Source organism: Saccostrea cucullata, unplaced genomic scaffold, assembly GCF_032062105.1.
Source record: "Saccostrea cucullata isolate Sc308-1 unplaced genomic scaffold, CSIRO_AGI_Scuc_v1 ctg4851, whole genome shotgun sequence".
NCBI lineage: Eukaryota > Metazoa > Mollusca > Bivalvia > Ostreida > Ostreidae > Saccostrea > Saccostrea cuccullata.
In genome coordinates, this window is record NW_026930890.1 from 1 (window position 1) to 13,879 (window position 13,879).

At 33.8% G+C, this 13,879-nt stretch overlaps 1 protein-coding gene across 1 annotated transcript; it reads left to right on the plus strand.

The window, feature by feature from the left end:
- The first annotated feature begins 1,714 nt into the window (after window positions 1-1,714).
- On the plus strand, window positions 1,715-12,939 carry LOC134230447 (uncharacterized). Its single transcript, XM_062712278.1, has 9 exons — window positions 1,715-1,919; window positions 3,499-3,704; window positions 3,969-4,065; window positions 5,779-5,959; window positions 6,984-7,069; window positions 8,551-9,344; window positions 9,512-9,651; window positions 10,990-11,177; window positions 12,143-12,939. Exons 1-9 carry the CDS (start codon window positions 1,754-1,756, stop codon window positions 12,937-12,939), a joined length of 2,655 nt encoding a protein of 884 aa, XP_062568262.1. The 5' UTR covers window positions 1,715-1,753.
- The last annotated feature ends 940 nt before the right edge of the window (window positions 12,940-13,879 follow it).

Genomic DNA, 13,879 nt, shown 5'->3' on the forward strand with positions numbered 1-13,879 from the left:
GACTGTGACCTCTATGCTAAACATAGCTTTTTCGAACTTTCGCCATAACCTTTGAACCATAGGAGATAGAGACTTCATATTTGATATGCATACTCCATTAATTAAGTTCTTTTGAATGACACCAAGGTCAATGACCTTGTGACCTTTACTGTGACCTACATTGTATATGCTAAAAATAGCTTTTCGAACTTTGTTGCCACCAGGCACATAGTGTTTCACAAACATATTTTGTTTTATATTAAAGTCCTTGGGGGGGGGGGGGGGGGGGTAGGCTCTGAACAAACTTCGATCTGCACTAACTGAGGATGCTTTTAATATGACACATAATGCCTTTGCTGTTCTTTAAAAAAATATTAATAGATCTTTATTCCTTTGCATGCTTGCATACATTTTCTTCTAATGGGGATCGAAGTTGAATGTTCGCAGCATACCCTCGTTATAGCGGTTGATAGATAAACAACCAGAATTTTTCATTCAACCTTTGTCGTGAAGGCCATTAATGCTGAGACGTTTTCTCACCTGTACCAGCTATATTTCACACAGAATGGATTTTAGATAAAAAAGGGAAGAAAACTGAGAGAGTGTACATGTATCTGATCTAAAAATAAATTAACACATGATAATTATGCCCACTATAAACCCAAAAGGTTTTGTTCACTTTCAGGTTAATGAACTTTATCTTAACAAAAAGTTAAAATACATGTAATGTGCCAGATAGCTGGATTACTTAATAATTAATCCACGTCATAAACAATATTATAGGGTCCAAAAAAAAATTCCTAGCTAGGTGAGGGAAAAAATCGAAAAATGAAAGGGCAACCATAAGCATATATACAGCGTTTCATGTTGAATGAAATCATATATGGCGTATTTTTTATAAGTTCAGACTAAACAAAAAATCAAAAGATCTTTTTATTTGTTTTGTTACTTTATATAAAGATAGGACTTTCCTACGGAAGCCCAATAGTGCAAACCAAAAATAAATAAAGAAAAACGAAATTATTAAATCAAGAAAAGCGAAATTATTAAGTCAAGAAAAACGAAATTAATATTTAAAGAAAAACGAAACTATTAAATAAAGAAAAACGAAACTATTAAATAAAGAGAAACGAAATTATTAAATAAATCATTTCGTTTTTCTTTATTTAACAATTTCGTATTTCTTTATTTAATAATCTCGTATTTCTTTATTTAATTATCTCGTTTTTCTTTATTTAATAATTTCGTTTTTCTTTATTTATTTTTGGTTTGCACTATTGGGCTTCCGTACTATACAGTATTACACAATTTAAATCAATCGCGTTTCATAGATATCCGAGATTTTAAACAATAACTGATTTATTCTCGACTCTAATAAAAATATCAGACACAGTTTAAAGTATAATTCAACTACAGAAACGTAAGGATATTTAAGTTCAAAATCAGTGAAAAATTGAATTCGAACGTAGCAAATATCATGTAATTGTACACTTAAGGTGTTTCGCTTCTGACGAAATTGAATTCACCGCGCAACTCGAACTGCCGTAAATTGGTCTGAATGTCGTTATAATAAAGAATTCAATACGGCAGAGAATTAATAGTTTCTACAAATAATTATAATCATCATCCATAGAAAGTAACATAATGACGATTTTTTATGCCAGAAAACAAACATATAATAAGCATTTTACATTTCGCGGATGTGAACCGGATTACGATAATGTAAACAAAAAGCAGACGAGAAGTCAAGGTCTGCGCGGTAACTTTGGTTGAGATGGTGAAACCAAAGTACAGACGCCATGGGTTCGTCTCGAAAAAGCAGAAGGAGAGATATGATAAAGTATCTGCAGGGCAATTGACTCGATGGATTAGGGGAGCTATCCTTACAGACCACAATTACTCCGCCAGTGCAACCCCTGTCAGCGTTGATCACGATCACGGTTTGTACATGTAAAATACGTAATCTAAAAGACTCGTTTTCATATCTGCATCTAAATTACCATGATTACACATAGGTCTATTAGAAATATTAGATATATTAAAGGGAGGTACATGAATTTGTTGATGTTCATTTTATATACCAGGTCCAATCTAAAGACTTTTTGAACTATGACTACGTGTAGCTATTAAAAAAAAAAATTATAATAGTTAAAGATGTGCACCAAAAGAGAAGATATTGAATTTTTCTCAATATTTCATTGAAAAACAACATGACATAACTAAGACATTGAAAACTTGTTTTTATCAAGTATATAATTGAATTTTCAAAGATATATTTTGATAAAAACAAGTTTTCATCTGATTGACAACAAAGTTTTAAAAATATAATTTTTTTTTGGGGGGGGGGGGGGGGTATTTTATTGAAAACCACATGGCCTATTGTAATCAAAGTGCAACATGGAAATTTGAATCATATTTGATAATAATAAATTTAACTATACATGATGTTATATGTGGATTTCAATAATATATATATATATACTAGGCCTAGCTGTTACAAAAAAAAAATTACATTTGCTGATGTCTTACCTTACATGACAATACTAATCAAAGATAATTGCTGTATTTTATTTTAATACACTGCACGTGATGAAAGATATACTCATTTGACCCACAGGCCTTTAGATCACTTAGAAAAAAAATTGAGGTGTTAAAAAAAAATAAAGGTATGGAACTCTTTTCATAGGGTACCTACTTTCACCAATAAAACTCTTTTAAATTGAATGCTTTACAAATTTACTTTTTATCCATATCTATCCATATATATAAACAATCTTCATTCCTTCAAATTTCATTCCGTAATTCCTTATACTTCTTAAGATATTATGAAATCAATACCGAAATTGACCTAAATTTTTTTAATTGACATCAGCTTGCCAATGGGCCCAACACTAATTGTTAAGCGGGAACGACAGGACAAATTTTCTCCAAAGTCTATTCTAAACTCAATGAATATTTGCTCATTTGAATTTGAGATTTACATGATTTTTCTTTAATTGGATCATATGATCTTACTAAGTCACAAACAAAATGTTAGCGGTCTAATTGTTTTGAAAATAGAAAGGTATATAATCATGATAATGCATTACGGGAAAAAATTGTTCAACCATATAGCTTCTTTTACATTCATAATCAAAATGGCGGTGTAGTTGTTGATGCAGATTTTAACTTATTAATACAGACTACTTAACCTTACAATCTGGAGTAAGAAATCAACTTTAAAATGTTGAAAGATCTTGCAAATGCTATGCAACTCTTCGCTGCACCTCATACACCGTCTGTTTACATGTGAATGACCAGGGGCCCAAGCAAATAGGAGATCATATTTTAGATTGATTTCAGAATATCTTGAGAAATATCGGTATATGGAAAAATATGTTGTATATCGGCACTATGAATTATTTTGAAAACTGGTTCTTGGAATTTAGTAAGTGTATCTAAACAGTCAACTAGTCAGGATGTGTTACAGTAGATAATAAAGAATGTGTAATGGTGATAATTTTTATTCATTATTCATAGAATTGCCAAATTTGAATATACTGGAAAGAGAGGAGGTGGTGGATGGGGAAGAAGTGACTACATCTGAGGATTGGAAGGAGGGGAGGAGAGTAGTAGAACTTGGAGTGTTAGCTGAGGGCTTGCGGGGATGTTGTAAATGTGGCTTACCATTACAACTTTCACACACTATTTCTGTGTTGACATATGGTTTAGCTTCTTTGTTAAAGGTATGAACTCACCAATTTTTGCACAGTTTGTATAAAAACAACCTTGAAAGGTTTTTCCTTGAATTTTTCTCCATATAAAACAGGCAGTATTCCATATATCCATATTTTTAGTTTTGAAAGATGTTACATTTTTTTCTTTGAAGTAATTTGAAGTAATGCATATTTAAATTCTTTTTTCCCAAGCATTTGATTTCATTAATGGTGAATGAATTTAGAACAGTGACCTGTAATTATGGATTCATTGATTTTACATTAACATTTCAGGTCTGTTGCAGCAATACAAAGTGTAATCATATTAACCATGTAAAAACGGGGAAAAAACATGGAAGAGTGTGGGATGTAAATACAAAGCTATCAGCAGGTAAGAAGTTTAACGTACACATCCCCTACATCAGTTACATGTATATTTATTATTGTCAAGTCACAAGAGCCTGATTGAGTTTTACCTGTCTATTCCAATATAAGCAAGTTTGTTGTCCCCCTCAACAGCAACTTGGACGCACCTTGAGAAATTGTTGCTGTCTTGGGGGACAATAAAATTGCTTTTGTCCTCATAGCCAGTAAATAGGTATATGTATCTATAAATTGATATAATCAGTGGCGGATTTGCACCCCCCCCTGAAATTGTCAAAGTTAGCATAAAACATAGTTTTGTTGAGGAAATGTTTCTGATGTCTACTCGGTAGACCTCATTTTTACCCTACAAAACCTCTAGAATCCAAGAGCTTCGGGGGGCTTCGCCCCCTTGGCCCCCACCAGGGCTTTGCCTCAAGGCGGCCCCCAGACCCCTTTCTGCCTGAATCTGGCGCCCAACCCGCCAGGGTTCGACACTAACATTTTTCTGCGTTGGTCTAGCCGGACTAGTGCATCTTTAATTTTATTAGTCCACAGGCAATTTTATGAGTCCGTCAAAAATATAATTAAACAATAGAATTTACATTTCAAGGTACTTTTTATACTTTTTTTTTAATAAACAAAGCATGCGTTTACATGAAATGTTTTATACCAATATTTGTTGAAATTGCCTGATCAGGAACTAGGATCGTGTTCCCGATCTCATTATTCTCTATAAATGATTACGACATCCAAATGCCCGACATCTTTCTTTATGAGTCTTAATAAATCATAATCCCTAAAATGTTTAATTTCATTCCAATGAGTCCTAAAATTAAGTGCCGAATTGACTCAGAATTACATAACTTTCCGCCAAGATGCAAGAAAGCTAAAAATACATACGGGTTTTCCAGTGAAAGTTGTCGAGAACTTCGGTAATTTTTTCCCCCAGAAAACTTTATTATTCCATTCGGACTAATACGCCACAACTTTTATTAGTCCAAATGAAAATGTATTAGTCTGAGACTTATTAGTCTGAGACTAACGGACTAACGTTAATGTCGAACCCTGCCCGTCTAACTTCAATTCCTGGATCCGCCCCTGATAATGTTTAATTCAGAATAAAAACTTGATGAGAAGGCAAGCTATTTTTAACTTCTTGAAGCCAGAGGCTCATTTCAGCTTTCTGATCTTTTTCCATTTATCTGTCTGTCAACTTTTCAAAATATGCTTTAAAGGAGAGGGAAGTGGGTACTGGTATACTGTTTTACTCTTGTGTTTTACCACACAGTCACACCTTGTTTTGGCAATATGCCATATGATGGAATTCACTTTTATAGAAATCCAATGTCTGCTTCCTATTTATCCATGTGTCTGCCTGTATATTCACAAAAGAACCTATATTCACATCATAGAAAGGGTATAACAAGTTAGAATGGGACTTTTTTTGATTTGTTCTAACCACTTGACTATTCAGATGGAAAAAATTCTCTGTAGAACAGCAAAGCCTTATTACTGTATTAATCATATTGATATTGAATCATCCTAATGTAGATCAATTCAAGTTTTGTTGCCATTACCCCTAGGGGTTTAGTTTGTTAAAAGTATGGGTTCTATTTTTAATTTCTGGTAATAAAGAGAGAAAATAAATGAGACTAAGGTGAGTGTTGTATTTCACAAGCTTCTTGTTTAAAGTGATTAGATTGATTTCTTTTTTACATTTATGAATTTGTATTTACAGCAATTGTACATGTTGGTATTGGTGCAACGCAAGTCAACAGTCTCCTTTCTGAGCTGAATATACCACCTGTAAGCCATGCCATGCTGGACAAAAGACAGAAAGAGATAGGCAGAGCTGTTGAAGATATTGCTGCAGAGTCTATGTCTGATGCTTTGCAGAAGGAACTGGAAATGATGAATGAGTGTGTAAACAATATAAATTCAGTTTAAATCTCACTATTTAGCTCAAATGAGCCAAAGGCGCAATAGAGCTTTTCTGATCAGATCAATGGGTGTCCAGCATACATGTGTAGTGGTCATATGGTATAACCTGTGTTGGTTAAGTCACAATTACTAACATGTATGTCACAAACATAACAACCCATTTAATTTTACATATAAGATACATGTATGTACTAATTGCATGCATTTTTGAAGGAAAAATTGTCTTATTTTCTTTACTTATTGATGGAGAATTAAATTATAAGGAATTAACTTCATAGTTATCCAAGTTATAATAGTGTAACCTGCTTTGAAATGAAAGCCTCGCTGTATAGAAAGCCAAAACTGGCACAACCCAGGATATACAGTATAACTTGGGTAGCTATTAAATTCATTCCTAGAATGAATTAAAAAAGGAAAATTTGATTGAAGAAAAAAAAATTGAAGAGTGACAGAGACACAGTCTAATCAAAATTAGATGTTAGATCTGCTCGCATAATTGCTACACTAGCATCTAACAACATCCTATAGAGGGTCACTCAGAGTTCAAATTCGGAACAACCCTAGACTTATTTTCTTCAATTACGTCAACAAATAAACAATGATTTTGCAAGAGACAATTTGATTGGTTGATTAGAATTTGACCTCTGACGTGACCCTCAATGAGATGTTGTTAGATGTTTGTGTAGCGAGTATGCAAGTGGATCTAACAAATAATTTTAATTAGATTGGACAGAGACAGTGACTTCCTAGAGTATTGTGGCCCAAGCCCCAAGAGCCTCGTGTTTTAGTTTTGATCCCCAAATGAAAATCATAGGGAATACCTAATAATAATTGATAGTGATGAAGTTAATAGAATCTGATATACTGATAAATATAAGGTTTAGTCATATACAGTATAATTTGTGTTGATAAATATGCAGAATGTTATGCACATTACGGGGTGTTCTAAAGGAGACAGGTTCACAGTTAATAACTGATGTCTGTTATTTAACTATTTTTCAGAGAGATGAACGAAAATGGACTAGTTGTTGCTGTAGATGCTGGATGGCAAAAACGGGGTAGCGGAAAGACATATGATAGTTTATCAGGTAAAAATACTGTAAAAGCACAAATATTCGGGGGGATTAAATTTTGTTTATTCCGTTAACAAAATTCAACAAAATTAAATCCCACACGAAATTTTATATGACTATATATTGAATAGGGCTTTAAAAAAAATATGTTTGTTTCCTGTAACATTCCAAAAAAATTAAGGGTCGGTAGGTCGGGATTTTTTTTTTTCTTATGAATTGTCAAACATCCCTGGACTCAATATACCAGGTGTCATATTTACAGTGGACACCCAACATGGCATCCAAAATGGCTGCCTAGCGGCAGAAAACGATCTTCAGAAAGTTGTAGGGGGAAATTGTTGTTATAACAATGATTACTCTTTATAACTAATCAAACTTAAATGTAAACTAGGTTGACATATTTTATGTCTCAAGTTAAGCTACAAGCTAATTTTCTTTTTTTAATAAATGGAATCAGCTGATTGATCTAACGAAGTTTTGCCATTTGTCAGAAAAAAAATTCACCCGGGGGGTAATTTGAATGGGTCGGTCGGGTTACAGGAAACAAACATATTTTTTTTAGACCTAGGGTTAGTTTTAAAACAACGACGAGATTATTTTTGATGTCAAAACAACAAAATTTTATGCCCACGAAAATTTATGCTTCTACAGTAGACAAATTTTAGGAAAATAAAAAAAAATATTGATGATTAGAGTGATTACTTTCCGCTTGTGCCCAACATAAACTATGCATTAAGTTTGCTTAGGACTTGATTCCATTAAATATGTATGCAAACAGATGCAATAAATTTAGAAAGACACATATCTCAAAGTTCAACTGTCCATATAAATTGTAAAATATTCTTCTAAAGAACAGCCATGAATAGTTATGTTGCTCATGCAGGTAAAGCATATTCAGTTTTGTTCGAAATATGGACCCAAGGTGGGATAATGGAGCCAAAAAAGGATATAATGTTTACACGGGAATATATATAGGAGAAAAATCATTAAGAGTCATAATGAGTCAAATCAAAATATTAAAATATTAGGTGATTTTACACAGTTAGCGTATTCGCTAATCGCTCTATGACACACAACCAATTTTTAACGACACTTATTAGAAACATTATTTACCAAAGCATTGTCAATAATTAGAACACTAACTTCAAAGAAGTAGGAATTTGGTCCCTATTGCATCCTGCAAACACGTTTTATAGCAACTGTTTACTTTTTTAAAGTTGAACGATTTGCATTAATTATACAGCACCCCTCATGAAAAATAAATATTTGACCTAATTATGCTATAGTGCACTGGACGCACAGGTTCATTGCTGACTAAAGGGGTTAAAGGTTATTACCAAATGCATACATGTAACATCAGTGATCGAGTTTGATTTTCCTTGCCAAAGTATTAAGACATACATTTTATTAAGTTAAGAAATGCATGAAAAATGCTTTAATAAAAACAACGAATACATCTATAAGTTATACAGTTTTTCTAATTTGTAATTTTTCAGGTCATTGTTCCATGGTTGGTCCTCTCTCCGACAAAGTATTGTCATACTCTCTGAGGTCTAAGAATTGCAGAGTATGCAGTGTAGCTGAATCAACCAACAAGAATCCAGCAGCCCATGAGTGCTCAAAGAATTGGGAGGGTAGTTCAAAGGCCATGGAGGCAGATATGGTTATTGAGATGGTCCAAGATCTACAGAAAAGTAAAGGAATAACCATTGATGGAATCATTGGAGATGAGGACTCTACCACTATTGCAAGACTGAAAGCTAATGTCAATGCTGATATTAAGAAGTTGTCTGATAAAAATCATCTAAAGAAACTGTTTACAAACTCTTTGTTTACCTTGAAGAAAAAACATTCATCTCTAACTTTGTCTGTGATAAAGTACATTCAGAAATGCTTCAGTTACTCCATAGCACAGGGAAAAGGAAATGCTTCTCAAATCAAAGAAGACCTTTCATCAATTCCATTACACATATTTGGAGATCACCAACACTGCTCCTCAAGGTGGTGCAACTTCATTAACAACCCTAACCTGAGGTACAAGTCACTTCCACATGGAAAACCCCTGAAAGATAGGTTCCTTCAGGATGATCTGAAAGAAGTCTTCAGTTCATATGCAAGTCATTCTGATCGTCTTTCATGCTTAGGAAGCACACAGTCGAATGAGAGTTTTCACAGAATGGTGTCTGCAAAAGCCCCAAAGACCCATCATTACAGCTCTTCTTCAAGCCTCAGATATAGAGTTGCTGCATGTGTAGCCCAGAAAAATGTTGGACACAGATATCTTGTAAAGGTTTGTAAATTTTTATTTTTTCATGCTTATTGTGTCATATCTGAGTTGAACCACTCAAGTTATCTCTTACATTTGAAAATTCTGCAAATTTTAATCAAAAGCAGATTGTATTGTATATGTATGTACATTGTAGTTGTACATAATAGATTCTTTTATCCTTATTAAAGGTTAACAAGAAATTGGGCCTCTCTCCTGGCTACTATACTCGACGACAGTGCATTCTGAGGGATTTACAAAGAAAGCGACAGAAGGCCATTTCAGTGACACAGAAATTTAAAAGGAGAAGGAGAGAATTGAAAGCCAGGAAGTACGTACTAGTATACTTTGATTGTCATTTGTCAGGTGTAAAAAACCTTTTGTCAACCTCAAAAATGAAAATAAACCAAGAACAAGTGAATGATGATAAGTATGAATTTAAGTGGGAATTAATATCTTGCATGTTACTAAGATTTGTTTTCTGAATCACCAAAGATTTACGGTATGCTTGTTATAAATAGCATGGTTTGATAAATATTTTTTTCAAAGAAGGGAGGGCATATTGCTTTGCTGCAATCTTAAAATAAAAATTTTACCTACCTACATACCCAGTTTTTTAGCTCACCTTAGCGGAAAGCTCAAGTGAGCTTTACTGATAAAAATGTATCTGTTGTCATTAACTTTTCACATTTTCATCTTCCTCTCAAGAACAACTAGGCCAATTTCAACCAAACTTGCTACAAAGTTAGTATCCACTGGGCCAGGTAAGATGAAACTCATATGGAATCATCTTCAGGTAGTGTAGATTCAAGTTTGTTCAAATCTTGACCCTGGGGGATAGGGTGGGACCACATAGCCAATCAAAGTTTTACACAGGAATATATAGAGAATTTGAAATCTTTAAAAATCTTCTCAAGGACTGCAAAGCCATGATAAGTGATATTGATATGAAATCATCCTCAGGTAGTGTAGATTCTAGATTGTTTAAATCATGACCCCCAGGGATAGGGTGGGGCCACAATTGCATTTTACAGTACAATATATTTTTTTTAAAAATTCTCAAGAATAGCAAAGCTATGATTGGTGATATTAATATGGAAGCATCCTCAGGTAAAGTAGAATTAATTTTTTTTTTTCAAATCATACATGGTGGATCAAAGTTTTACATAGGAAAAAATCCCCCCCTCAGGTAGTGTAGATTCTAGATTGTTTAAATCCCCCCCCCCCCCCCCCCCCCCCCCCTGAAAAAAAAAGAGAAGCTATGTTTAGTCATATGGAAATGTAAACATCCTCATGTATTGAAGATTTAAATTTGTTTAAATCCTGATCCTTTGTGGTAGGGAGGGAAACAGTGGGGAATCAAATTCAAATTATTACTAAGTAATATATACGAACAAAATGTTAAAAAAGTTATATGCTGTATTGATATGGAGGCATTCTTAAGTAGTGATAAAATTTAAGCCCCCCCCCCTTTCAGTAAATTACATGTACCATAACTTTTCTATTCTGGTCTACTTTGTGCTCTTTCCTTGCCGATGTGCTCAGGATTTTCATTTATTTACAACTCCTAATTTATTAGCTGTACATTAGGTGATTGTTTATTTTGCTAGGCCTTTTGTAAGACCTCAGTTTAGAATCATTTGTTTTACAGTATACATCTTCTTTACAGAATTCAAAGTATTTCTACAAAAGAAACAAGGGAAGGCATCAGTTATTTAACAGGATGTGATCTCCAGCAGGCCTCTGACATCGTTGAAATTCCAGCTCCAAAAACAATTCCAAAGTATGATCATCTCCCTTCAAGTCAGCTGTTAAATGCTGAAGAGATCTATTTTGATTTGGAAACTACTGGACTCGGTAAGAACCTAGATTTAAATGTTAAGTCAATGCTGATGGTTATGGCCCTCTTCCGGTATTTCTTTTGTATGCATTTTGAAGGAATAATACTAGAGTTATCATAGAAAACGAATAGAAATGGAGACTCTTGCATAATTCCGATATTGGTACAAGTAGTTGAGCATGTTTTATATCTTTCAAAACTTTACCCTTCCTTCTGAGGACACTGATTAAAAAGAAATTGCATATTCTGAAAGAATTCAAGCATCTTTGATGGAGTTAAGTCTTGGGGAAGAGGGTTACTATTATTATAATGTTTCAAAATTTTTTAAATCATGCATACTGTAAACGGATTACATTTGGCTGTGTATTCTAATAGCGGATTTGGCGAAACGCAGCAACCGCTAAATCAAGTACAACGCTAAATGTCTTGCACATATACACATAAAGAAGAAAATGAAGAAGTGCGCTAAATCAAATCTACGCTTACTTATTCAAAAGTCAATTTCTGCCAAATATCATACATGCTAAATATAATACATTTACAATATATCAATTTTTGTATGTATTTTTTTTAATGCTTTTAATTTTAAAAACTTGAATTTACTTAAGGAATGAATTAAATAGCAACCCAAATTATACTGTATTACCTGGGTTGGGGCAGTTTACGCTTTCTAAACCTCAAAGCGGTTTATAAAAAAGCGTAAACTGCTCCAACCCAGGTTGTAGCAGTATAATTTGGGTTGCCATTTAATTCACTCCTTATGATTTAATTTTCAATCATCAAGAATATAAAACAAGACAAATTTTCTCTTTATAACGCCTTCAAATAGTTCATATTTTAAACGTAACGTCAAGCGGATTGATACAATTTGATGTAAGTCATTGTGACGTAAGCAAACCAGATTATACAATTTAGATTAATTTTTTATCCAATCAAATGATGCGTTACAATCAAAATTAAATTATTTGTTTTTTATTTTTAGCAAGGGATTCTCATATTGTGCAGTTGTCTGCAGTTAGAAATGATGAGGTTTTCAACAAATACATCATTCCAGAAAAACCAATGTCCTCAAAAGCTACAGAAATTACTGGAATAAAAGTAGTCAACAATAAAATGTACCACAATGATGAGGAAGTTGAGACAGTCAGCATTAAGGATGCACTGATCCAGTTTATAGACTTCATGAAGAAATCGGAGTCAGATGCTGTTCTAGTTGGACACAACTCCAAAGTGTTTGACCTTCCTGTGCTGTTCAACATTTTGAGTAAATTAAACATTTTGGAGGCATTCTCATCTGCAGTCATTGGTTTCATTGATACCTTACCTCTTTTCAAAATTTCGCATCCAAACCTTTCATCATACTCACAGTTACACCTCTTCGAAGAAATTCTACAAGACAAATACAGTGCGCATGACTCATTACAGGATGTCTTAGCCTTGAAGAGATTGTTGGACCATACAGGACCTTCCCCTGAAGTCAAACTTGCTGCATCTTTCACTTCAAACTCTGCCTTTGCCATATTCCATCACAAGAACACAACAAAAAGTCTAATGAGCACACTAAAGCCTTTATTGGACCAAAAGGTGATTTCGAATGGAATGGGAAATAAGATTGCCAGCAGTGGACTCTCCTTATCACACTTACAACTGGCTTATCGCAGAAATGGTAGGGAGGGAGTACAGGATGTGCTGACAGAGATAACAGATAACAGTGTGCGTGTGACAAAATCTAGAAAAATCATTGATTCTGTTGCAGATTTTCTCAGATCTGAGCAGTAACGCAGTTGTATGATGTTCTTTGTATGTAACTATGTTATTATTTGTTTGGTTGTTTGTTTGTTTGTTTGTTTGTTTGATTTCTGTGAGCCAGTGCTCACTAGTAATACCCTCACTCTGATGTGAATATGGACAGACAGGAATAAACAAAGTTAATTGACAATGGATTCGTACAAAAATGAATCCAACCATATTTCATGTCTAAAAAATTTCAAGCATCTGTGATGAGTAGTTGTGGAGAAAACTGTGACAAAAATTTATTATTTGTGGTACAGACAGATGCACAGATAAACAGGAAGTTGACATCAGATTCGTCTAAAACCAATTCCAACTGTGATGAGTAGTTGTGGAGAAAACTGTGACAAAAATTTGTTATTTGTGGTACAGACAGATGCACAGATAAACAGGAAGTTGACATCAGATTCGTCTAAAACCAATTCCAACTGTGATGAGTAGTTGTGGAGAAAACTGTGACAAAAATTTATTATTTGTGGTACAGACAGATGCACAGATAAACAGGAAGTTGACATCAGATTCGTCTAAAACCAATTCCAACTGTGATGAGTAGTTGTGGAGAAAACTGTGACAAAAATTTACTATTTGTGGTACAGACAGATGCACAGATAATCAGGAATTTGACATCAGATTCGTCTAAAACCAATTCCAAATGTGATGAGTTGTTTTGGAGAAAACTGTGACAAAAATTTACTATTTGTGGTACAGACAGATGCACAGATAATCAGGAAGTTGACATCAGATTCGTCTAAAACCAATTCCAACATACGGCATGGCTAAAGAAAGAGTGTACTAAAACTTAAAGCATCTGTGATGAGCAATTGAGCATGATGAGTGATTGCTGAGAAAAATCGGACAAAAATTTGTTACTGACAGAAAGACACACAAGTGTAGAAAGAAAAACAGTATAAACCCTGTGCTTCAGAGC

Bases quoted from the DNA above. Each gene is read 5' to 3' on its own strand.
- LOC134230447 (XM_062712278.1), top strand. From the start codon at position 1,754: ATGGTGAAACCAAAGTACAGACGCCATGGGTTCGTCTCGAAAAAGCAG. The intron at 3,705-3,968 runs GTATGAACTCAC...TTAACATTTCAG, and splicing joins GTTTAGCTTCTTTGTTAAAG to GTCTGTTGCAGCAATACAAA. The intron at 4,066-5,778 runs GTAAGAAGTTTA...TTGTATTTACAG, and splicing joins AAATACAAAGCTATCAGCAG to CAATTGTACATGTTGGTATT.